This window comes from Mus caroli, unplaced genomic scaffold (assembly GCF_978045245.1).
Source record: "Mus caroli unplaced genomic scaffold, Mus_caroli_1 scaffold_2, whole genome shotgun sequence".
Taxonomy (NCBI): Eukaryota; Metazoa; Chordata; class Mammalia; order Rodentia; family Muridae; genus Mus; species Mus caroli.
Window position 1 is genome coordinate 96,045,355 of NW_028227257.1, and position 23,441 is coordinate 96,068,795.

At 37.8% G+C, this 23,441-nt stretch overlaps 1 protein-coding gene across 2 annotated transcripts in view; it reads left to right on the top strand.

The window, feature by feature from the left end:
* The window catches only part of Calcrl (calcitonin receptor like receptor), a 101,699-nt gene that overhangs the window by 63,590 nt on the left and 14,668 nt on the right, over positions 1–23,441 (top strand). For both annotated transcript variants that reach the window (XM_029470779.2, XM_029470780.2), the window contains 4 exons: positions 16,006–16,132; positions 18,967–19,120; positions 22,338–22,398; positions 22,479–22,545. In XM_029470779.2, the coding sequence (XP_029326639.1) occupies positions 16,006–16,132; positions 18,967–19,120; positions 22,338–22,398; positions 22,479–22,545 (409 nt within the window). The remainder of the gene's footprint in view (positions 1–16,005; positions 16,133–18,966; positions 19,121–22,337; positions 22,399–22,478; positions 22,546–23,441) is intronic.

Sequence of the window (23,441 nt, forward strand, 5' to 3'; positions counted from 1 at the left end):
AATTTTCTCTTTTGGTAACATGCTGAATGCTTTCCTATGCCAAAGATGCTAGAACATAGGGACGAAGGTTCTATGTAGGCACTATATTGACTTGTCTATGTTCAGTGAGTTGTGCAGATGTTGTATCCAGCAATGGGGCCTTGCTGTCGGTTTGTGGAGAGCAATCTGTAGTCTTGACAACAGCCTGGATTGTTTGGGGGCTCCCTTGAGACCCTTTGGGCCAACAACCCAATTAGATATAATCAATTGCAGCACTGGAAGCTTCATTTGGAGACAAGAGATGGCTAGATGGGGCTGCCTCCTCTGTTCTTCGGCAATTTGATTTAGATTGCCTTGATATAGGTACATGTTTTAGGAAGTTCCTACTGTATCAGGTTTCCTTAATTGTCGCTCCCCATATCCCTTTATCTTCCCCTTTCCCTACCCATGCACACTTGATCTTCCCATCCCAGCACCCCCATTTGTCCATAGCTCTCTATTTTATTTCCCTTTCCTAGTAAGATTTATCCTCATCCCTCCACGTCCCTTACTCTATAACTAATCTCTGTGTTTCTATGGACTGTTGCTTGTTTATCATTGACTTAAACAGCTAATATCTACATATAACTGAATAAATATCACATTCATCTTTCTCAGTCTGGGAGACCTCACTCAGGATGATGTTTCTCTAGTTCCATCCATTTACCTGCAAATTTCATTTAAAAAATTTTTTTAATCCATTGTGTAGATGTACCACATTTTCTTTATTCATTCTTCTGTTGAGAGACACATAGGTTGTTTCCAATTTCTGACTCTTATCAATTCAGCAGCAGTGAACATGTCTGAGCACTAAATGCCTCTGGGGTAGAATGAAACATCCTTTAGCATATGTCTAAGAGAGATATGGCTGGATCTTGATGTAGATTGAGTCCCATCTTCATGAGGAACTGCCACACAAATTTCCACAATGGCTGAAATTCTCATATGTGTGTGTGTACTGTGTTCCATGGGCAAATCTTATATGATAGGGGCCAGAGGAGGCATTAGATCCCCTGAAACGAGTTACAGATATTTGTGAGCCTTTGCATACGTCTGGGAATTTAACCTGGATTCTCTACAAGAGTAGCCAATTCTCTTAGGCACCGATGCATCTCTCTAGCCCCAGTTTTTACAATATATTTTAGTTTTATTATGCAAACCTCTTATATTTTTCAAAGCCTTGCAATTTCTTGGTCAAATATATGTGTTTTCGTGCTTCTTGAACTAGAGCAATTCAAAAGTCTCCCAAAGCAATATTCTCAGAATGAATTCATAGCATCCAGCTCTTCCAAACCTAAGATAGATTTCTTACAAACTAACCCATCTTCACCGGTGATGTCACCAGAAGTTCAGTTGCATTCATCAGAAATTTAGCAATAATTTGAGAGTCCATTCTCCCTTTCATTTCTCCTTATAGTCCTTTTCATATCCTCACCAAATCCAGTTTTAATCATCTCTGACACCATTACTACTAATTATGTCCTATGTAATTCTAAAAATTATTATTTCTTATCAGGGACTTACTGTTTAGCCCTTGCTGGCCCGAAACTGTATGTAGACTTGGCTAGTTTCAGACTCATGGAGATCTGTCTTCCAAATGTTGGGATTGAAGGTGTGTTCCACCACACCCAGCTGCTATTCTAATGGCTTTAAAAAATAAGTTTACTTTATTCAACTGTAGACAATCTTTTAAAAAAACTGCATCAAATGCAGAGCTTATTTGTTATTCTCTGCTTCCAAACATTAGAGTGCTTTTTTTTCCTGCATCTTACATGAACATGAAAGTGTTAATGAATCTTGCCTATCATTTTCTCTGCCTCCCTAGCCTGGTTAAATTCTTCATATCTGGGAATTATACTGGATCATTTTCTCAGTGGACTCTTCCTGAATTCTTTACTGAAGCTGTAATTAATTACAGTGGACATGGTGTAAAAATTTAAAAGCAGTTGAGAGATAATAATCTCTTTAAATTAAAAACCATTCCAGCTGAGACTCTTCAGATTAAACTGTCTCTATTTTTTAATGTAATAAGCCAAAACATCCAAGGGTATTACGTTTCTGAAGGCGATAAAGTTAATAGCAATTACATTGCATTCCAAAACCAGTAGTAAGAAAGAAAACAATGGACTCCTGGAATTCTAGGCCATATGCCCTCATGCAATTTTGATTTAGCAAAGATGTCAGTAAAGTACCCAACAAGTGAAAAGCAAAATTAATACTACTTCCTCATGTGAAAAAAAAAGTCCCAGAGTTAATAAAATAAATGCTCACTGGGCTTATGAGGCAAGTGGGGCCGCCAAGGCAAACAATACTGAAGCCAAACTGGACCAGGAAAAGTATAGTATCAGTCTAAATCTCTAATCAGACGGCTCATTCATTCAGTTCTCAATGGAGAAACACTGTCATAATAAATGGCTTATCAAGGAGATTGGGAAATTAAGGGAAACAATAGCTATGTTGATCAAATCATAACAGTACAAAGAATGTTGTTATAAGGGGTTAAGGTATACAGTGATAGGAGCTTAACATCTTAAGTACAAATAATTATAATTAGGAATAGAGAGTGTACAGTAACAAAGAGAAATAGGTGGTTTAATGTGAAAACCTCCTTTTTTGCCTTTTTTATTAGATATTTTCTTTATTTACATTTCAAATGCTATCCCTAAATTTCCCTATACCCTCTCCCCTGCCCTGCTCCCTTACCCACCCACTTCCACTTCTTGGCCCTGGCATTCCCCTGTACTGGGGTATATAAAGTTTGCAAGATCTAGGGGTCTCTCTTCCCAATGATGTCCGACTAGGTTAAAAGCTCTTAACAGATAAACAAAATGTAATGAACATGTAGTTATCAATAGACCTAATTGTCACTCAGACAGAAATCATATACTAACCCATCGAGAATATTCACATGGCATATCAGAGAAATGACTCAGTCAGTAAAGTGCTCTCTACATAAGTATGGGGACTTGAGTTTGGATCTTCAGCATTCATGTAAAGAGGTGGGAGCAGAAAATTGATGCCTCTAATCCCAGTGCTGGGGAAATAAAGAACTCTATGGTCCTGCTGGCCAGCCAATCTAGCCAAAATGTCAAGCTCCAGGTTCAAAGGAATATACTGCTTTAAAAAGTAAATTAGAGAATGTTTGAGGAAAATGTCTAGTGTCAACCGGTGGCCTCCACATGCATAAACACATGTACTTGTGCTTGTTCCCACACATGTACAACATGCTGAGCACATTCATACACGTAAAAGAATATTACAGTCAGTTGCTCTTATTTTGCATTGATAGCTGGAACTGAGGACTTACAATGTTCTTTCAAAGCCTAAGAATCTGTGAACAGAGAAGGAATTTTGTAATGAGAATTAGAGTGAGTTATGTTTAAGTGAAAATATGTAACAGAATCTGGTACTTGTGAAAATATTTTCGTGCAAAAGAAATTTATTAGGTAACTATCATTGATATGAATTTGAAAGAATTTCTGGCTTAGTGTTTTGATGTCTTTACTTACATCTGTTTTATTCTAAAAGTAAATACCATTCAACCAACATTTAAAGATTATAAGACTTAAAACCTCCAAACTATCTATGGAAATCACTTTTTCAAAGCTGAACTCATATATTTATTTAAAATACATTAGTTTCAAAGATACAATAGGCAGCTACAAACCTCATTCCCAAAAAGAACAGAAATTTCATATTGTCCCTAATTCTCTTCTTATGCTTTGTAAATTGGTAGCTCATTATGCTAAGTCATAAAAGATTAAGATTATTTATAGTGTTATAAATATAATCCCTTGAGTCTAAATAATTAGGAATAGAGTTTGTATAATAAAAGAAGAGACAAATTCAGGTGTTGGTAGTGCACACCTTTAATCTCAGTGCTTGAGAGTCAGAGGTAGGCAGATCTTTGAGTTCAAGAAGAAATTATGTGGCTAATTAAAAAGTTTATAGGAAAAAACAATTGAAAAATTAAAGATTACTATGTAATAAATACAAGTACTTGATATTTGCTAAAAATTTTGCTCTTAAAAATAATGATATATGTGGTGTGGGCTGGGGAAGACACCCAGAAGCCTGCCAGCCATGTGGTCCACCCACTGCAATGTGCAAGTATGTGTTGGAGAGATGGGAGCAAAAGAGAAACAGACAGGTTTAATCACTGTGCAGAGAGGTGGAACTGGAGACTGGAGGGTGGAGAGGAACAGCCAGATGGGAGTTGTCAGCCCTGCCATCTGAGACCATGGTGAAGTTATGGCTTGTACTGACACTGAGGGCCATGTCTGAGTCTGTGACCAGCAGCAAGGTCTGTGTTAATTTCCATGGCTCATATTACTACTAAAGACCATGTGGACATCTTTGTCTGGGCTGCTACTTGGACCATGCTGATGCCCAAGGGCTATGCAGAGCTAGCCTGGCCTCTCACTGGCTAAGGCGTTCTGGATGGCTGGCCCCATCTCTTGTTTGTGCCAGCACTTGGGAGAGGATCCTGGACCTTGCTTAGGCAGTGCAGTAGAGCTGAAGTTGGTGATGGGATTGGGGGTGACCTAGCCTGAAGGGCATGAGCACAAGAAAGCTGGCCCTGTTGTTCCTCTGCTGTGTGTGTGTGTGTGTGTGTGTGTGTGTGTGTGTGTGAGAGAGAGAGAGAGAGAGAGAGAGAGAGAGAGAGAGAGGGGGAGGGAGGGAGAGGCCCTATCCCCACCTTGACTCCTTGGCAGGCAGGAGAGTTGGTCCAAGGTCATGAGGGTGGGAGAACTGTCCCAGCCCCTCACTGGCTGTAGCACTCAGAAGAGCAGGCCCTGCACCTTGCCTGGGAAGCACAATAGAGCTAGCCCTGGTGGCAAAGGCTCAGACAAGGTGCCCCGAGGGTATGAGAGTGAGGGATCTGGCTCAGCCCCTCTCTGACTGCAGCATTAGTTGAGCTAGCCAGGGCAGTGCTGGAGGTCTCACTCTGGTGGTGTGACTGTGGGAGAGCTGGTAGGTTGATCAATATAGCTACCACCCAGGCTCACATCCAGGGCTTTGAGCTGGCCCATCCCCACATCTACTCAGGTATGAGGGCTGGAGTGCATCAAAGGGCCAATCCTGCAGATCCAAAGCTGTAGGATCTCCATGACACAGAGCTCAACAGGATAACTGAGACGAGTTCCAGAGCGGATCAAGTACTGATAGTGTGTAGCAGAAGCCAGAGGCTCGAACCAAACCAACGACTCACTGCAATGAACATTCACAAGCAAAGATGTGTGAACAGAAGGGTATACTGTGGGACACACTGTGATACTTCAGCTTCCACTGCGAGATAGTTTTTATGCTTTTTTTTCTTTTGGGTTAGGGAGGTTGCAAGGTTGTAAGACAGATACGAAGGGATTGGGAGATGAATCAGATTGGGATACATGTGAATCTCACAAAGAAGAAATTAAAAAATTTAAAAGTTATATAATGCACATAATTAAAATCTTATTAAATCAAATGAATCATTTAACAATTTAAGAAAGTTGGTTCTTGGCCTCTACAAAAATATTAAAAGACTGCAAATAATTACTTTGCTTATACCTAAGCTTTATACTAAAATTATAATGAACTGTTTATTTATTGGACTTTATTAAAAAATTATCAAACATCTTTTAATTGTGAGTTAGTATGACAAGCACACATTTGAATCTGCACATGATTTTTAATAAATGGAACAAGACTGTTTAAAAGCATGAGCTATATTTTAATCTTTATATCAATGCTTACTAATAGTGTGCTTTTCGCCCAATTCTGGCTTTAAGTAAGCTCAACGTTTTCTTTTCTTTTTTTTTTTAAAGTGAGCCATTATGTTTACGTTGTGTAACAGAACTTTCTCTGGGGACACACTACATATACATCTACTCACCCCAGATACAGAGCTCATGACAGAGCAAAGTATGAATACCACTAAAGTCCAACTTGGTGAACCAGTGAGTTTTATTGGAGTTACTTAGAGGAATATGGGTGAGGAGTTACTGACAGGAGCAAAAATGACTGACAGATGGCTGCATCACCAAGGACCACATCAACACATGTGACAGCTCACAAAGCTGGGAGCCTGGAATGCATTGCACAGTCTGCTGGCAGCTCAGCAGGTTGGAGAATTTCCCTTCCAGGTGCCTCACTTGGCCTAAACCCCTTCCACATAGTTGGTCTGGTTACTGATTTTTCCAGGCAGTTGGTTTGATCTCAGAGTCTTCTTTGCAGCTTATCTTCTTTGGAGGGTTGATTTCAACTGGTCTGAGAGGAACTCTTTTTTTGTTGCTTAAGCTGTCATGGAGGGGGCCTAGTGAACATGGTGAGTTTCAGGGACTTCCTGAGGCCTTTTGAGTTGTTTACCTTTCTGCCAGAGAAGCTTCCCTGCTAGGTGGAATGTTTCTATCTTGTAGGAAACTGTTAGACATTATAGACTCACACAGTGCCTGGCATTTATGAACTGTCCAGAAAACAATGAGTTACTAATTCACTTGGGAACACAAACTAGCTATATTTCTGTAATTACCCACCATTATCCACATGTTATAACCAAGCAAATTTTTCTGATGTTTTATTTATTTTTTAAAATATTTAATTTATTTATTTATTTACACTCCAGATTTTATTCCCCTCCTGTCCACCCTAATTTTTAAAAGTATTAATGCAGAGCTACAAAGACCTGTAGGAACATGAAGGAAGAAAGGACCCATGTGACTCACAAGTCAGGGATTTGTGATATGATATTTCTATTGAAAAGTATGTTTCTTTGATGAGCAGAATTTTAAAAGGTAGAAAATGTAAACTAGTAGGCATAAGACACTGTCTAGGCTAATTCTTATCTTTACTTATTTTCCAGTAAAGAATTAACTCTCCTTCTCAATCTGTGATCTTTCTGTTTGCCTTAGCTATTTCCTTTGACTTGAACATTCTTCAACATTCTTGTAGTTTCCATCAAGGACTGACTTGTCCATGCATCTTTAACTTCTGGCAAATTCCTTGAGGTTTTCTAGTCTTAATTTTCTCCATCAAGAAAGAAAGAAATTAGATCAGGACTCTGAATTCTGATCTGTAGAAGTATCCAAGGAAAATAAGATGGTAGACTATAGATAAAAAAAAAAAAGTCTGTGAATCTCAGGAATTCCTAGGTTTAAATGCTGCATGAAGCACGTTCATCAACTGTCGAGGATGATAGAAATTATTAGTTTCATGCCAAATAACCTGGAAACAATTTCTAGAGGAGCTGATGTTTCAGATAAAATCACTGTGTGTGAGAAAAATCCAACATCTTCCTTCTGCCTCTTAGCCCAGTTCCTTCTATTGCAGCCTTCTTCTGTTAGTCTTTGGTAGAAGAAACTCTTTCCCCACTTTGGTAACCAAGGGTCACTGACCCACCCTCATAAAAACCCAGAACTATACACAACGTTGATGCAGGGTACTGTTTGTTATTTTTTGTTTAGAAAGGGAAGGCAACAATTCTCTACTCATCTATGCTTTAAATTAGAAACAGAGAACACGAAATGCTCTTCACCAGATAGATTTGTTTTATATTAGAGCCAATTAAAGTAAAAAAGTCAGAGCAGGAGAATAAAAGAAAGGGAACAGAAAGGGAGGGGGAGATACAGAGCCATAACTTTGGGGTTTTCCAAGCCCTCAGAGGCAATCACTTACTCATAACAATCTTTGGAAAAACAAAACAGAATCCTCTAGATAAAAAAATAAATAAACTTTACTGGAATTAGATACAAATTATGTTTTAATTACTGTGCAAAAAGCTGAAAGCATAGCAAACCTGCCTTTTACTTTCAACTCAGATAAAAGGCTTGCACATAAAAAGGAGCACGCAGCATCTATCTGACTTGTCAGGGAAACGTTTTTTTTTTTTTTTCTTCTTCTTCTTAAATTTGCTTTGATTTCTTGAGAGAACATCTCTGCTGAAATTTTACATGCTAATTTTAACTTCTTTTAAAGCAAGTTGCATATTTTTCAAGCATGTAGAAATGATCTTTCTAGGTTATTGACATGAGTTCCAAATAAAATACAGCAGGAAAGAAGAGATCCTGTTGGTGAGTCAAGCATTCTCAACTTAGTGAGAGAGCCTGTGCTCATGCATATGGTTGTATGCTTTGTGTGTGTACGTTTCAAGGTGAATGACCCAAGCTCTTACCTTTATTCTCAGATTCATCTAAATACTTTCAATCAGTCTCATGAACTTTTAAAGCAGGTATCGTTTTTCCTTATAGCCATACTTTTCCTACAGAAATCTTATATAATTCGGCCTTTAAGATAGCTGAAAATCAAAGGAATCCTATGTTGAGTCTTTTCCCACATACAAATTTGTCTGGTAGACTTGACTGGGAATCCAGAACCATCACTTGAATGTGACTCATTTGTTGACTTTTGACATTGCCTTTGATCTGTTCAGGAGTTTGATAAGGGCTGAGTTCGTAATCACCTAGAGCTGTTTGCATGCCTGTCAAAGCCCACACCCACTACAGCCTTGCTTTCCAAACTGTTGTGATCTATTTGTTCTTTTGCAAGTTTTATGTACTTAGGTTAACTGACATGTCATATATATGCACCCTCTGCTTCCTTTTATCTTAGCGTTGCATATTGTTTACCTAAGTGTGTTTCTCTTAGTATTGTTTATCAACTCACACTCAGTCTATCTTCAAGTCGTAGTTTAATCAGGATTTTGAAAACTGTGTTCCTCATATTCAATGTCGTGCAACGTCAAACCAATTGCATTACATAATATGAGTCAGAGTTGCAAAAAACATCTTCAAACTATATACTGAATTATGTAATAAAACTGCATTTCCACATTAGAGTAATAGATTTAAATAAGGGCCACGCAGGTCAAGAAGTAGTAGATTTTACTCAATAAAAACTGTTTCAATTCTAAAATATCTGTTGCTAGTAGCTAATTGAGGAGAGTCTCATTTATGGAAATATAAGTAAATAACCTATTAGAAAATTGGGATTCTTTTAGGAAATAGTTGTATGATTTGAAACTACATATATATGTTAAAGATAAATGTTTATTGATATTTTATAAATATTAATTTCTTTATAACTTTATTTTATGTAGTTTTTTGAAAAAGTAAACCAAAAGGGTTATCTAATTGTATCTAAATTAGAATAATGTATAGAATGATACAAAATTATTTTAATTAAGCTGGCAAACCATTGTTTGGCATAGAACTATACAGTTATTTAAATGCATTAAAATTTTGTAGTTCAAAGAGAACATGTAATAAAAGTAATATTATTCCAGAGGTGAATATATGTGTAGCCTGGTCTTGTAGTCTTGCAGACATAATTAATTTATTTTCTTAACCCTTGCACACTGCACCCTACTCAGAATTGTATCATCATTTTAGAAGTTAGGAAACAAAGCCTTTGCGCGACTAGATACTCTACTGCTACTCTTGCAGGTGAGGTACTCAGATGTCAAAAACCAAGATCTTAAAGAAGATGAGGATAATTAGCAAAGTGGATATAGTAAATAAATATATACATACTTAGAAATTATAACTAGAAAGCAGAAAAATAAAAAACAATTGACTGAAATCTTCCAGAATGAAGGAAATATTTTGTAAGTTAATCTCTTAATCTCTTTATTTTTTTTTTTTCACCTGTGCAAGGGTGCACTGCTGCCTTATGCTTTCTGGTCTTCCTTCTTTTCTTCCTCTTCCTCCTCTGCTTCCTCCTCCTCCTCTTCTTCAGAACATCACATTCATGACTTAACTAAGGGCATCTTCTCTACCTAAAATCCATGTCCCTGCTGTTGTCTCCTTGTTGGGTCAGTCCTGAGTAGACCATTTAACTTTGACCACAGTCTTAATATTTTTTCCTCTTTCTTTGTTTCTTTGTTTCTTTGTTTCTTTGTTTCTTCCTTCCTTCCTTCCTTCCTTCCTTCCTTCCTTCCTTCCTTCCTTCCTTCCTTCCTTTCTTCCTTTCTTCCTTCCTTCCTTCCTTCCTTCCTTCCTTCCTTCCTTCCTTCCTTCCTTTCTTTCTTTCTTTCTTTCTTTCTTTCTTTCTTTCTTTCTTTCTTTCTTTCTTTCTTTCTTTCTTTCTTTCTTTCTTTCTTTCTTTTCCTCCCTCCCTCCCTCTCTCCTTTCTTTCTTTCTTTCTTTCTTTCTTTCTTTCTTTCTTTCTTTCTTTCTTTCTTTCTTTCTTTCTTTCTTTCTTTTCTTTTCTTTTGAGACAGGGTTTCTCTGTATAGCCCTGGCTGTCCTGGAACTCACTTTGTAGACCAACCTGGCCTTGAACTCAGAAATCTGCCTGCCTCTGCCTCTGGAGTGCTGGGATTAAAGGCATGTGCCCCCACTCCCGGCTGAGTCTTAATTTTTTAAAGAAAAGCACAAATATTAAGAATGATGACAGTTCATGTGTCTGTTTGCTTCCCACTGTGATAAAAATAATATATTATGGTCTTGCTCTGAGCAGTTCTCAACTGTTTACCCAGAATCTAGAAAGAGTTGCCAGCAGATAAACAACAAATAGTTACTAATTGGATATAAAGTAAATAAAACTCATTGCTTCCTCCAAACTTTCTGGTTCAACAGGTCACCTACTACATGGATGGCCTTGAATAACTTTCTTCAATTTTATTAAAAGATAATGCTATTTTAAGAGGTTAAGATAATGATTCTAGTTTGCTTGCATACATGGCCGGGATATATTAAAAACCCAATAAATTGTGACTTATTTTGACTCTAAAATGCTTTTGCTTATTTCTGGAATGCAAGAAATACAAACATTCAAAAGACTGTTTTCTCTCCCCATGGTTTCTTTCCCATTAGCTGACAAGGGAAAGCATTTGTCTAACAGTTCACAGATAAGAAGATCCCAGCTAGCCACATGAAAACACTGCTCTCTGGGCAGCCCAAAACTCACCTGTGGCACTAAAGAGGCAGCCCTGATAGGGAAGGATGGAAAAGGAAGGATGATGGAAGAGGGCCGACTCCAGGCAGGGACTTTTAAGCACTCTGTGAAAATAGACACACATCTTTTAATACATCTAGGTGATCACAAATAGCCCCACTAGAGACTGTCTACCCCCCCCACACCAAAAACAAAACACAGACGAAACAGACATTTTGATCAGCAAAAATCAATCCAATAGACAAATGATCAAAATACAGTCTATCCTTTAAGTGTACTCCTTGTTTTCTGTCTATTATCTCTGCTAGTGCTCAGATTGGCATGAGCTGTCCTTTCAAATACATGACCAATGGTTTAAAGCGGAAGTGATCTGAGCCCCCAGTAATGAGATAAACTGGAATAAGAAAACATTGCTCGGCAGGCAAGGCTACAGTTGTACCACTGGGCCCCATCCTCTTTATTTTATGCTGATTATTATTAATACTGAGAAAAGTAGGTTAAAATTTTCTTTCACACAGCAAACCCAATTGTAAAATTAAGGCAAGATATTTGACAACATTATCTGCCAAATTTTGAAGGTGCAACAGCAGAATTGGGTTACCATGGTAGTGAACACACGGGTTTGGAGATTTGTATAGACACAATGGAATTCCCTGGGAAAATGGTGTTTGGTCAATTGACATTTCACCACATTGAAATTATCTTCTGAATGTTAAATTCCTGTGGTTGTAGCAAAAACATGATAGGTTTTTAATTCTTTAATTGAATTACATACAACTTGACACAAGCTAGAGTTATCAGAGAGGAAAGAGCCTCAATTGAGAGAATGCCTCTATAAGATCCAGCTGCAAGGCGTTTTAAAATTTAACGATCAATTGGGGCAGGGCCCAACCCATTGTGGTTGGTGCTGTTCCTGGGCTGGTTGTCTGGGGCTTTATGAGAGAACAGGCTGAGCAAGCCATGGAAAGAAAGCTGCACCCCTCCATAACCTCTGGGTCAGCTCCTGTCTCCAGGTTCCTTCCCTGCTTGAGTTCCTGTCCTGACTTTGGTGATAAACAGCAATGTGGAAATGTGAACTGAAAAAAAAATCCTTTTACTCCCCAGCTTGCTTTTTGGTCATTGAGTTTCACTAGATCAATAGAAACTAACCAAACACAAACTGTTGTATTATTTAATCAATTTTCTTCCTTCCTTCCTTCCTTCCTTCCTTCCTTCCTTCCTTCCTTCCTTCCTTCCTTCCTTCCTTCCTTCCTTTCTTTCTTTCTTCCTTTCTTCCTTTCTTCCTTTCTTCATTTTTTCTTTTATTGGATATTTTCTTTATTTACATTTCAAATGTTATCCCCTTTCCTGGTTTCTCCTCTGGAAATCCCCTATCCCATCCCTCCTCCCCCTGCTTCTATGAGGGTGTTCCCCATCCACCCATTTACTCCCATCTCTCCACCCTGGCATTCCCCTACACTGGGGCATCGAGCCTTCACAGGACCAAGGACCTCTCCTCTTACTGATGCCTGACAAGACTATCCTCTGCTATATATGCAGCTGGAGCCATGAGTCCCTCCATGTGTACTCTTTTGTAGGTGGTTTAGTCCCTAGGAGTTCTCTGTGTGTGTGTGTGTGTCTGGGTGGTTTATATTGTTGTTCCTCCTGTGGGGCTGCAAACCCCTTTAGCTCCTTCAGTCCTTTCTCTAGCTCCTTTATTGTTGAGATAAAATTTGATGCCATCTCTTTGTGTACAAGAAACTATTGGCTGTGTAATTAAAATTAATCACCTGCTAGTGATGCTGAAAACAATAAATAGCATCAATAAGTGTTCCCCAGAGGTTGGAGGTTGTACTAAACGTGACATGGTTTGTCACACGTAACCTTCAAGGTTTGATATGATGACCCCTCTATTATAGATGAGGGATATGAAGACTAGATGCTAGAAACATGCTCAAACGCATGCTGTAAGGAGAGCTCAGGCTTCAGAAACCCCACCAGAGCCATGTGTGCTGACTTGATGCTACCTGCTAAGGTTGTTCCAATAGACAGCTGAAATCACACGTGTTAGAATGGAATTATTGGCATACTTGCACCAACTGCCTGTATAACTCTGCTCGCCAAACCTGCACCTTGAAATGATCGTCTAAATCAGTTATCATAAAAGAACATGAAATGGAAACAATCCAGACTCCCCAACCACATTTTCTATTATGTGGTTATGCTGCAGTCCCCAGGACAAATTTTATATGTATATATCTCAAAATTTTATCATGCTTCTTTAAGAAAATCATTTCATTTGCTTATTATACATAAAAATGTCACTTACAAGTTGATTTTTATCTGCACCAATCTACTTACATGTGTTAATGACTATATTTAGAAAGAAACAATATGAATCACTGTATAAATTTGTGTCCTTTTTTTTTTCTCACCAGACTGATAGAAGCTGTATCTCAGATATCATCTGTCTGCACTTGTTTAATCTGTGTGGTGCTTAGAGGCAGAAATGAGAGAAACTAAAGCGATAGGCCAAAGTGTTAGACAGTCTGGCATATTTTCATAACATACAGTGAACTGATATGACAGTGATCTATTTTATTGTAACAGTTTTGACAGCTCAGCTGGATAGCAGGACTGTGAAAGCAGAGAGCTTTGGCTTTAGTTGTGTAGGTTGATATTCACAACTACAATAGTGTTAGTTACTGTAAGGAGGAATAGCCTTAAGTAGGCCTGTTCTATTGTTAATACTTATTAATAATCTTCATTGTTAATAATCAAATCCATGTTACTGCTATGCCATTTTATTGAAAATAGGTCTGTCTCTCAGTGTTGAATTGCTATAAATTACAAGAATCATGCTACCCTTCAAAATTATCTAAAATTCCCATTTTCTGTGAAATATCATCAATACTCTGTAGGTCAGACTTTGCCCGAGACGTCCTCTCATTCCTCCCATGCTCTGTGAAATCAAGTTCGCTGACTGTAGTATGTATGAAACCAGGAGTTGTAATTCTTTCTATTTTGATGGATTACAGATGGTTGCAAAAGCCTGCTATTAAATGACTGTCTCAACTACATCCAATGGTTATTTTGAGAAATATCACATCCATTACATTTTTCTAAGTCTTCACTAATAGTACTGAGCACACAGTGGCAACTTGTAATCATTAGTTTGGGTTACATTGACTTTCTCATTCTTTATAAAAGTGGAGCTATATATATAGAATCACAGAGCTATATACATTTCAGAAGGAAAATAGTCTGAACTGTATTTTTAAACATGGAAAACATTGATTTCCCCATTCTAATTCTAAATTTCAACACACTCTTTTTTTTTTTTTTTAAGGTAAAGGGAAGTGAAAATTTGTACTTTAAATCTTCTTTTTTTCTTTTTAACATTTATTTATTTTCAACTCCAGATTTTATTCCTGGTTAACCCTCTGACTGTTTCACATCCCATACCTCTTCCCTGCCCCCTGTCTCCACAAGGATGCCCCCCTCCACCTACCCCCCCCCACTCCCACCCCCACCCTGTACCTCCACCCTACCTGCCCTTTAAACTCCTTGGGGCCTCCAGTCTCTTGAGGGTTAGGTGTATCATCTTTGACTAAACCCAGACCTTGCAGTCCTCTGCTGTATATGTGTTGGGGGCCTCATATCAGTTGGTATGTGCTACCCGGTTGGTGGTCCAGTGTCTGAGAGATCTTGGGGGTACAGATTGAGACTGCTGGTCCTTTTACAGGGTTGCCCTTCTCCTCAACTTCTTCCAGCTTTCCCCTAATTCTGCCATAGGGGTCAGCAGCTTCTGTCCATTGGTTGGGTGCAAATATCTGCATCTGACTCTTTCATCTGCTTGTTGGGTCTTTCGGAGGGCAGTCATGATAGGTTCCTTTTTGTGAGTGCTCCATAGCCTCTATAATAGTGTCAGGTCTTGGAGTCTCTCCTTGAGCTGGATCCCACTTTGGGCTTGTCGCTGGACTTTCTTTTTCTCAAGTTCCTCTCCATTTCCATCTCTGCAGTTCTTTCAGACAGGAGCAATTATGAGTCAAAGTTTTGACTATGGGATGGCGACCTCATCCCTCACTTGATGTCATGTCTTTCTGTTGGAGGTGGGCTCTACAAGTTCCCTCTTGGTAGGATGATTTCTCTAGAAAGACTATCTGAGATTGTTTTACTAGGATGCACATGAGGTTTTATTTTCTGCGATGCAGTGATGTATCATGCATTTCTACCCATGTGTTTAACATTGCCATTCAGCATTTGGCCTCAAGTAGGTTTCATTTTATCATTTTTCTCTGGAATCCCAAATAAAACTATGTTCAATTGCTTCACGAACAAAAACGTGCTTGGATGTTCACTTGAATGTGGGTAAGGAAGTCATGCACTAAAAAAAAAAAAAAAAAAAAAAAAAGAATCTAAGAGTGGCTGAGGAGTAAATCTGAAAAGCTGATTCATTTAATGACAATGACACCCTCCTGAAATCTATGTGTGAACTCCATGGACCAGTTCTTTTTTGTTTTATATAAATGGTAAATGGTCAGCTTCTTTTTATATCTAGAGGACATCTGGACCAATCAGAAAAAGTCTACAAAACCAAATCAATACTCCTCAGTGATTTCTAATTTTCATCTATGTAGCTAGTGTAAATGCAATTGTATATTTCCTATGACTGTTCGCTACAAGTATAGTCATTATCAGCTCAACAAAATAGTCTGGACTGTTTAAACAAAGCAGACTGTGTAGTTTAGTTAGGGGCATTTTACCTGTGTGAGAGTCTCGGGTAAATTGAAGTATCCAAGTTTGTCGGCATGTTTTTGATTATGTATCTTCACTGAATCTCAACTGTCTTTTGCAGAATAGATTAAATATTAATTGTGTTCAGAATTAAAGAGAAATTAATGCAGAGTTTGCTGAGGCAAGTCCCCCTCTATCTCTATAAAAACAACTCATTTCCATCTGGGCTTTTCCCCAATTAAAATTTTATCAAGTGAAAATTATGGATAAACAAAATAATTTTTCCAAAGTTAAAGCAACCTTTATGAATTGAAAGTGTACTGTATTTGAATTTATGTTTAATTAAAATGTAGAACCGCTTTTGTAATATCAACACATTGTCTTTCTTTTGCCTTGTAGGAGCTTAAGTTGCCAACGGATTACATTGCATAAAAACCTGTTCTTTTCATTTATTTGTAATTCTATTGTAACAATCATCCACCTCACGGCAGTGGCCAATAACCAGGCCTTAGTGGCCACAAATCCTGTAAGTAAAACGTGGTTGTACCTTTGAGGGTTAGTGGGAAGAGACATGGGCTGGGAGGTGGTTTCTGATATGGCTTATGTGACTCATTAGATAAATGTATATGTAAATTTTGGGGTTTTACATACAGGAAACATAGAGGCTGCTGTATTGCAGCCTAGGAAGGTAAATTTCCTTCAATACTTCCAAAGCTTCAGTTCATGTCATTGGCTACGGACTCCTGATGCTGGTGGCACATAAGACTGGTGGCCCATTGACTACACAATGTTCAATCCAAACCAATCTGTGCATCAGAGTTCTTAAATGAAAAAAAAACCTAATATACTTAATGGGAAATTAAAATAATCTTTGCTATCAGGCTCCCATTAAAAATTAATAAAATCAAGAAGACAAGATGCTTTGTATTACATGCTTTGTATTACAGTCATGTTAAACTCCATTAACATAAAATGTTAGAGTGCTCTACCAATCATTGTTTCAATAGGCGCTGATACATTCTTCTTCCTATAAGTCACAGTTAAAAAATATATGCTAAAATTTATGATATAAATTATCCATGATATAAACATGTATGTAAACTATACTTGGATTAAAATACATATAATATTGTATATATTATATATATTTGAATATATATTATATATATTAGAATACTCTAATTATATATATATATATATATATATATATATATATATATATATATATATATATATATTAGAATACTCACACTTTTAGAATCACCTACTGTGATGTTGTGGCAAACCTCCAGTTTTGGATATGGATGTGTGTGTGGTGTTTGTGTGTGTGGTATGTGTGTGTTATATGTGTGGTATGGTGTGGTGTATGTGTGCTGTGTGTATAATATGGTGTGGTGTGGTTTGCTGTGTGTGTGTTGTATGTGTTGTGTTGTGTTGTGATGTGTGTGTGTTGTGGTGTGTGTATGTGTTGTGGTGTTGTATGGTGTGTGTTTGTGTTTATGTTTGTTTGTTTGTGTGTGTGGTATCTGTGTGTGCTCTTAAGCACATCAAGTTGTGTTTTCTGGATTATGTTATCTAATTACTGAAATCAGAGAAGGAAAGGGATTTCCACCAAATGGATCAATGAATAACAGGCTTGTGTGTGCTTTATGCGTATTTTCAGGGTAATTTACAAAGTTCTAAAGTTTCTCCCTTTGTTGGCACATGTGCTTTCTGGTGGTTTGATCTTGCTCGTGTTCCTCTCTAAAGTCAATGGGGGGAGGAAACCAGAACATAATTAGCAGTGTAAAACAGTGGTTGACATTCTGCCATTTAAGAATGAATTTTTCTAGGAGAATCTGTTTTGTAACACAGCAAGAGTTTCTAACTCTTATGTAAGAGAAGCAGAAGGATATGTATCTAATAGACAAAGTATACAATTAAAATATAGTGAGTTTATTATTGGAAAAGAGTATTTTCCAATTATATTAAGAGTGCCTTCCACAGAAATATTTTTTTGATGTACTAAACGCTTTTCCTTATAATAGTTTATATTAATTTTAAAGTAACATCAGAATCAAGTTGAGTTAGATAAGAATATAATACCTACATAAATATTGAGGGTTAAATTCATCATAAATATACTCAAATATATGTAGTTAAAACTATTTTATTTTTAAGATACTTGAGTATCTTGTAAAAGACGTTACTGAATTATTTAAAATTTAGCAAATGCATTCTTCACACATATTAAATAAAGAAATACTGTTACAATATCCTTAAGGAAGGTGCTGTTACATATATAGGTATTTTTGTTTTTTGTTTTTGTGAGGCAGAGTTTCTTTGTGTAGCCTTGACTGTCTTGGAACTCACGAGATGCTCCTGCCTTTGCCTCCTGAATGCTGGAATTAAAGGCGTGAGACACCACTTTCCAGCTTCTACTACTAGTTTTTTTTTTTTTAAATCTATACAATGTGTGGCCATTTACAATGCATGCCTCAAGAAATATTCAAGAATTTGATAAAATATGTCTAAATGATAATAGTACAAGTTCAAGTCCTATCCATAATTCTAAACTTATTTTCAAGTGGTCTTGGTTTCTAACATAACACTAATTTAAGAAATTATAATAACCACTAAATATGTATTGAATTTCAGATTGGAAATTAAAGATTGTAACATTCTGTTACAGCCTATTAACTTCGATAAGGCAAGAATCAATATTTCCCAGCTTCTCTGTATTTTCTTTATTTCTTTATCTGATATTTGGATGTCTTTCTTCTTCTACATATAAAAGAGGAGAAAGTAGGAATCCAAGAAAAAGAGGAGGTGAAACCACCATTTTTATTCTGATATGAAAATTTCATACTTTACATTTAGGCAATATGTAGTTACTTAGAGATTACTTAGTAAGTTTTACTTATTTATGCTTGTGGGGTGAAGGATACAAAACTTACTAAGGATTGATACATGTTTAATTCAGTGCTGATAAGACTATCAAAGTTTTTCTGACAGAAAACAATCAGAATCAAAACAGATGTACCATGGTGTATGTGTCTACTGTTTATATTTAATCTAAATAAGTATACATAATAACTTGAACTCATTAGAAACACAGATTCCCAGTAAGCTGAGGGAGATGTTTTTGTTTGGAATTGTTTGGAATATCACATGATTCTTATGAACTGAGAGAGTACATAGTTGATAACTTGAGACCCACCATGGATGAGTGTGCAGAAGAGCACGGCATAACTCAGATTCCCGAGTGTGCACATTTTTGTGTGTGGGACAGAAAAATCCCATGGTTTTTGAAATAAACTGGCCGACTTGCTTCACCAGTAGATTTCGTAAACTCAGGAACCACTGTTTCTGTCCTCACAGGTCAGCTGCAAAGTGTCTCAGTTCATCCATCTCTACCTGATGGGCTGTAACTACTTCTGGATGCTCTGTGAAGGTGTTTACCTGCACACACTCATCGTGGTGGCTGTGTTTGCGGAGAAGCAGCACTTGATGTGGTATTATTTTCTTGGCTGGGGTAGGTGCCACTGTCATTACCTGCTTATTTATCTGATTAAGACGGCTTTTTAGCTTTTAGGCCACGTGACTTACTACTAATCATTCTTTCCTCGTTGCTATAAATTGAAATATGCGAAGGGTCACAAGCTCATGGTTTCTCTAGTCTCTTTTTGATTAATAATATGATAGCTTTTTTATTAGATATTTTCTTTATTTACATTTCATATTATACCCTTTCCTGGTTTCCCCTCTGAAAAACCTCCATTCCATCCCCTTTCCCTCTGCTCACCAACCCACCCACTCCAGCTTCCCTGTCCTGGCATTCCCCTACACTGGGGCACTGAGCCTTCTCAGGACCAAGGGCCTCTCCTCCCATTGATGTCCAAGAAGGCCAATGTGATATCTTTTTTATATTTTGCTATTTCAATGACAAGCTCATTCTAGCTGAATGCATAGTGACTAGAAGAAGAGAATTAAAATTACAGATTAAGGATCTGGTTTCTGCACTCACTCTTCTGAAGGTCCTCTCTTTTCACGTATGAAATGGAGACAAGGCGCTAAATAGCTTTGAAGTTCCACCAAGAAAACCTTTGTGATCCCCCTCCCTCTCCCCTCCCCCTCTCACTCTTTCTCTCTTGCTCTCTTTTTCATCTTTGTTTTTGTGAGACAGGATCTTTTGGCTTAGAACTTGCTATGTAGGTAGATCAGAAAGCTTTGAAACCACAGAGATTCTTCTACGTCTTCCTCCCGAGCACTAGAATTGAAGACGTGTGTTGTCATATCCAGCCCTGTTGAGATCTTCTTAAACTGTCATTTTATGGTCAAAATTTGGGGTATCAATAATTGAATAAATGTATGCAAAAGATCCACTTCTTTCACATACTTTCTTGGCATTGTGTAACTCACAAAACAAGCTACAAAACACACTCTGTGTTTCTTAGGGTCATTGGAATGGTGTGTGTGAATTTGACACATGGTAAATGAATTTAATAGAACTAACTTCCAGAGATAAAACAGAAATTTTATTTCTTTATTATCTATCAGATGAAGCTGTAGATATTGAGATAAAGACCTATGCATATACGTGTACCAAATTGTCAGTGCATTCTGATTGTCTCTATAAAATATTTCTTCACTTCACTTTTTTATAAGTTCAGATCCTCCTACAAGTTGTTTTTATTGTTTTTAATATATACATACATTAATATGTATTCTTAGATTTTTATTCTATTTTTGTGTATGTGCACATGCACATGAATGCAGTGCTTGTAGAGGCCAGAAGAGGGTGTTGGATTGCCTGGAGCAGAAGCTCTGAGGAACTGTGGATGCTTGGAGCCAAACTCATGTCTGTTATAAGAACAGCAAGTGCTCTTAATCCGTGAGCCCCAAAATTGTTTAGAACATTAAAAAATACATATCATTTTATCTGAATAAATTTTTCATTTCTATTTTTACTTCTGAGAAAACCTTTTAACTCAATTTATTATATATTTTCCAAAAATGTCTTTTTATATTGCCTGACTTTCTTTCAAATAAATAAGTATGTTGCATGCACTGTGGAATTTGAAAGGTACCTCCGTCCTGTCTGTGGCACCAGATCCTGCATCTCCACTTGGACTAGTGACTTTGGAATTCCCTTGTTATTGTTGTTTTGTTTGTTTGTTTTATTTTTGTTTAATCTATACAGGCATACTGTATACATATATGATTAAATATTTATATTTATGTATACAGTGTACTACATGCATACAGTGTCAGAAGACTGTATGCCAGGTCAGAAGAGGGCATCAAATCCCCTCTAACTACAGTTACAGAGGATTTGCACTGCCATGCTGGTGCTGGCAATTGAACCTGGGTCCTCCAGAAAAGGAGCCAGTGCTCTTAACTGCTGAACCATCTTTCCAAGAATTCTCTTGTTCAAAATTTCAAAATCTGGGATAGTGATATAGCTCTGTTGGTAGAGTGCTTACTTAGATGCATATAGTCCTGGCTTCTACCCCCAGCACCTCATAAACCAGGCATGGTGCATGCCTGCCGTCCCAACACTTAGGAGATGGAGGCAGGAGAATCAGGAGTTCAAGGCCATCCTTAGCTACATAGTGAGGGTGACACCAGTCTCCGGTACAGAGGACCTGTTCTCGAAATAAAGAAGGAATATGGGCCTAGAGGAGATGGCTCAGAGGCTAAGAGCACTAGCTACTCCTCCAGAGGACCCGGGTTCAATTCCCAGTGGCCAACTCACAATGGCAACTCCCAACTGTCTATAACTCCAGTTCCAAGGGACCCAACACCCTCACACAGACATGAATGCCAGCAAAACATCAGCTGCACATAAAATTAAATAAACTATCTTTTTAAAAAGCCAGGCAGTGGTGGTACACACCTTTAATCCCAGCACTTGGGAGGCAGAGGTGGGGATCTCTGAATCTACAGAGTGTGTTCCAGGATAGCTAGGGCCATACAGAGAAACCCTGTCTTGTAAACCAAAAGGAAAGAAAGAAAGAACAATCAAACACATGTTCTGTGGCTGTGTTTGATTGACTATTCATGGTGGTGTTGAGCGTTTTTTTTTTGTTTTTGTTTTTTTTTTTAAAGATCTGATTTAGAAGCCTCAACACAGCCGGGCGTGGTGGCGCACGCCTTTAATCCCAGCACTCGGGAGGCAGAAGCAGGCGGATTTCTGAGTTTGAGGCCAGCCTGGTCTACAAAGTGAGTTCCAGGACAGCCAAGGCTACACAGAGAAACCCTGCCTCGAAAAAACCAAAAAAAAAAAAAAAAAAAAAAAATTGATATAGAAGCCTCAACACATGCAGAAATCTTGGTATAGCAAGCAATTTTTTTTTCTTTTTTTCTTCAGAAAATAGTTTACCATGAATCTGTCTTTTACCATAGAAATAATTATAAGTCTCAATATTTCCTAACATTTGACATTAAATATTAACCAATTTCATCCCATGGAAATTATATGAATACAAAAATTCTGCTAAGGATTGTGACTTAAGCAGCATAGAATGTGTTAATCTCCGGAATCTTGCTGATTTAAAATGATATGTGATATTCAAACTTGGTAGTTTATCACACTTTCCTCTTGACTATACATATGCAATTACACAGTAAGCATAGGCATAGTTAGTTTTTGCTACTCAGGTGTCTCTGAAGTTCATGTTCATGACTTCTTTGAAAATCTTCATCAATAAGGAAAATTGCCCATTCATTTGGTTTTGCTTTATTTGTAGGGTTTCCCCTGCTTCCTGCCTGCATCCACGCCATTGCCAGAAGCTTGTATTACAATGACAAGTAAGACCCTTTCCACTTGTGACTAATCTTAGAACTAAGAGAAATGAAAGTCTTTCAAATATCTTTACTTTATCCCCCAGTTGCTGGATCAGCTCAGACACTCACCTCCTCTACATTATCCACGGTCCGATTTGCGCTGCTTTGTTGGTATGTAACTAAAATTCTCAGTTTCTCATCGTTGCTCCTATTTCCTGAATCTCCTCTCCAACTTTCTTATTCAGAGTTGGTGCACTGCTTAATTGAATAAAGTTCAGCGAAGGTGTTATATTGGCACAGGAAAGGAAAATTGCCAATTTGCAAAGCATCAGGGACCCTGGGTGGGAAGCTGCTTTTGCAGCTGAACATGAACTGGGGTCAAAATGGTTCTAACAGAATTAGACAAATGCTAAGACTAATGCAGCAAGTCCGCTGGCTTTGGCAAATGGAAAACAGTTGGTGCTCAAACCACAGCCAGGCAGGGAAGAAGAAGCACAAACAAATACTCAGACTTTTCTCTCTTCCTGTCTCTGACTTCTTAGTTCCGCTTGCTAGCCAAATACAGTAAATATCAGAGTGTCAGAGTCTGAGTCGTGACACCATGGGTGCTCCCTTCTGCAGGAGGAGCAGAACACAGGATTGTTCTATTAAGAAACTACAACACACCTATGCAAGAGTAACAGGCCAATGAAGAGACAACTTTGTTTTGAAAATGAAACGCTCATGTATTATGTAATTACAGCAGGCCATTCAATATGAGTGTATTCAACTGTCTTTGAATGTGGTTGTGTTATCAGAAAATCTGTAATTCCTCTTTTGGGTTCTTAGTCTCCTAACTCAAAATTAGGAGAAGACACTAAAACAAAAAACCAAAAACAAAATCAAGGACAATATTATTACAGTGTAAGAGAAAAACAGTAGGGCAGACAAGCTGTAAATCTTCCCAGCTGGAGGCTGAAGGAAGGACAGGCCATGACATTGGTAAGCAGCCACAGAGCAGAAGAGGGGTGGGAGCTACAGAGGAAGCAGGAGAAAACCTAGGGCATCACGAAAAGCATGCTGTTTTG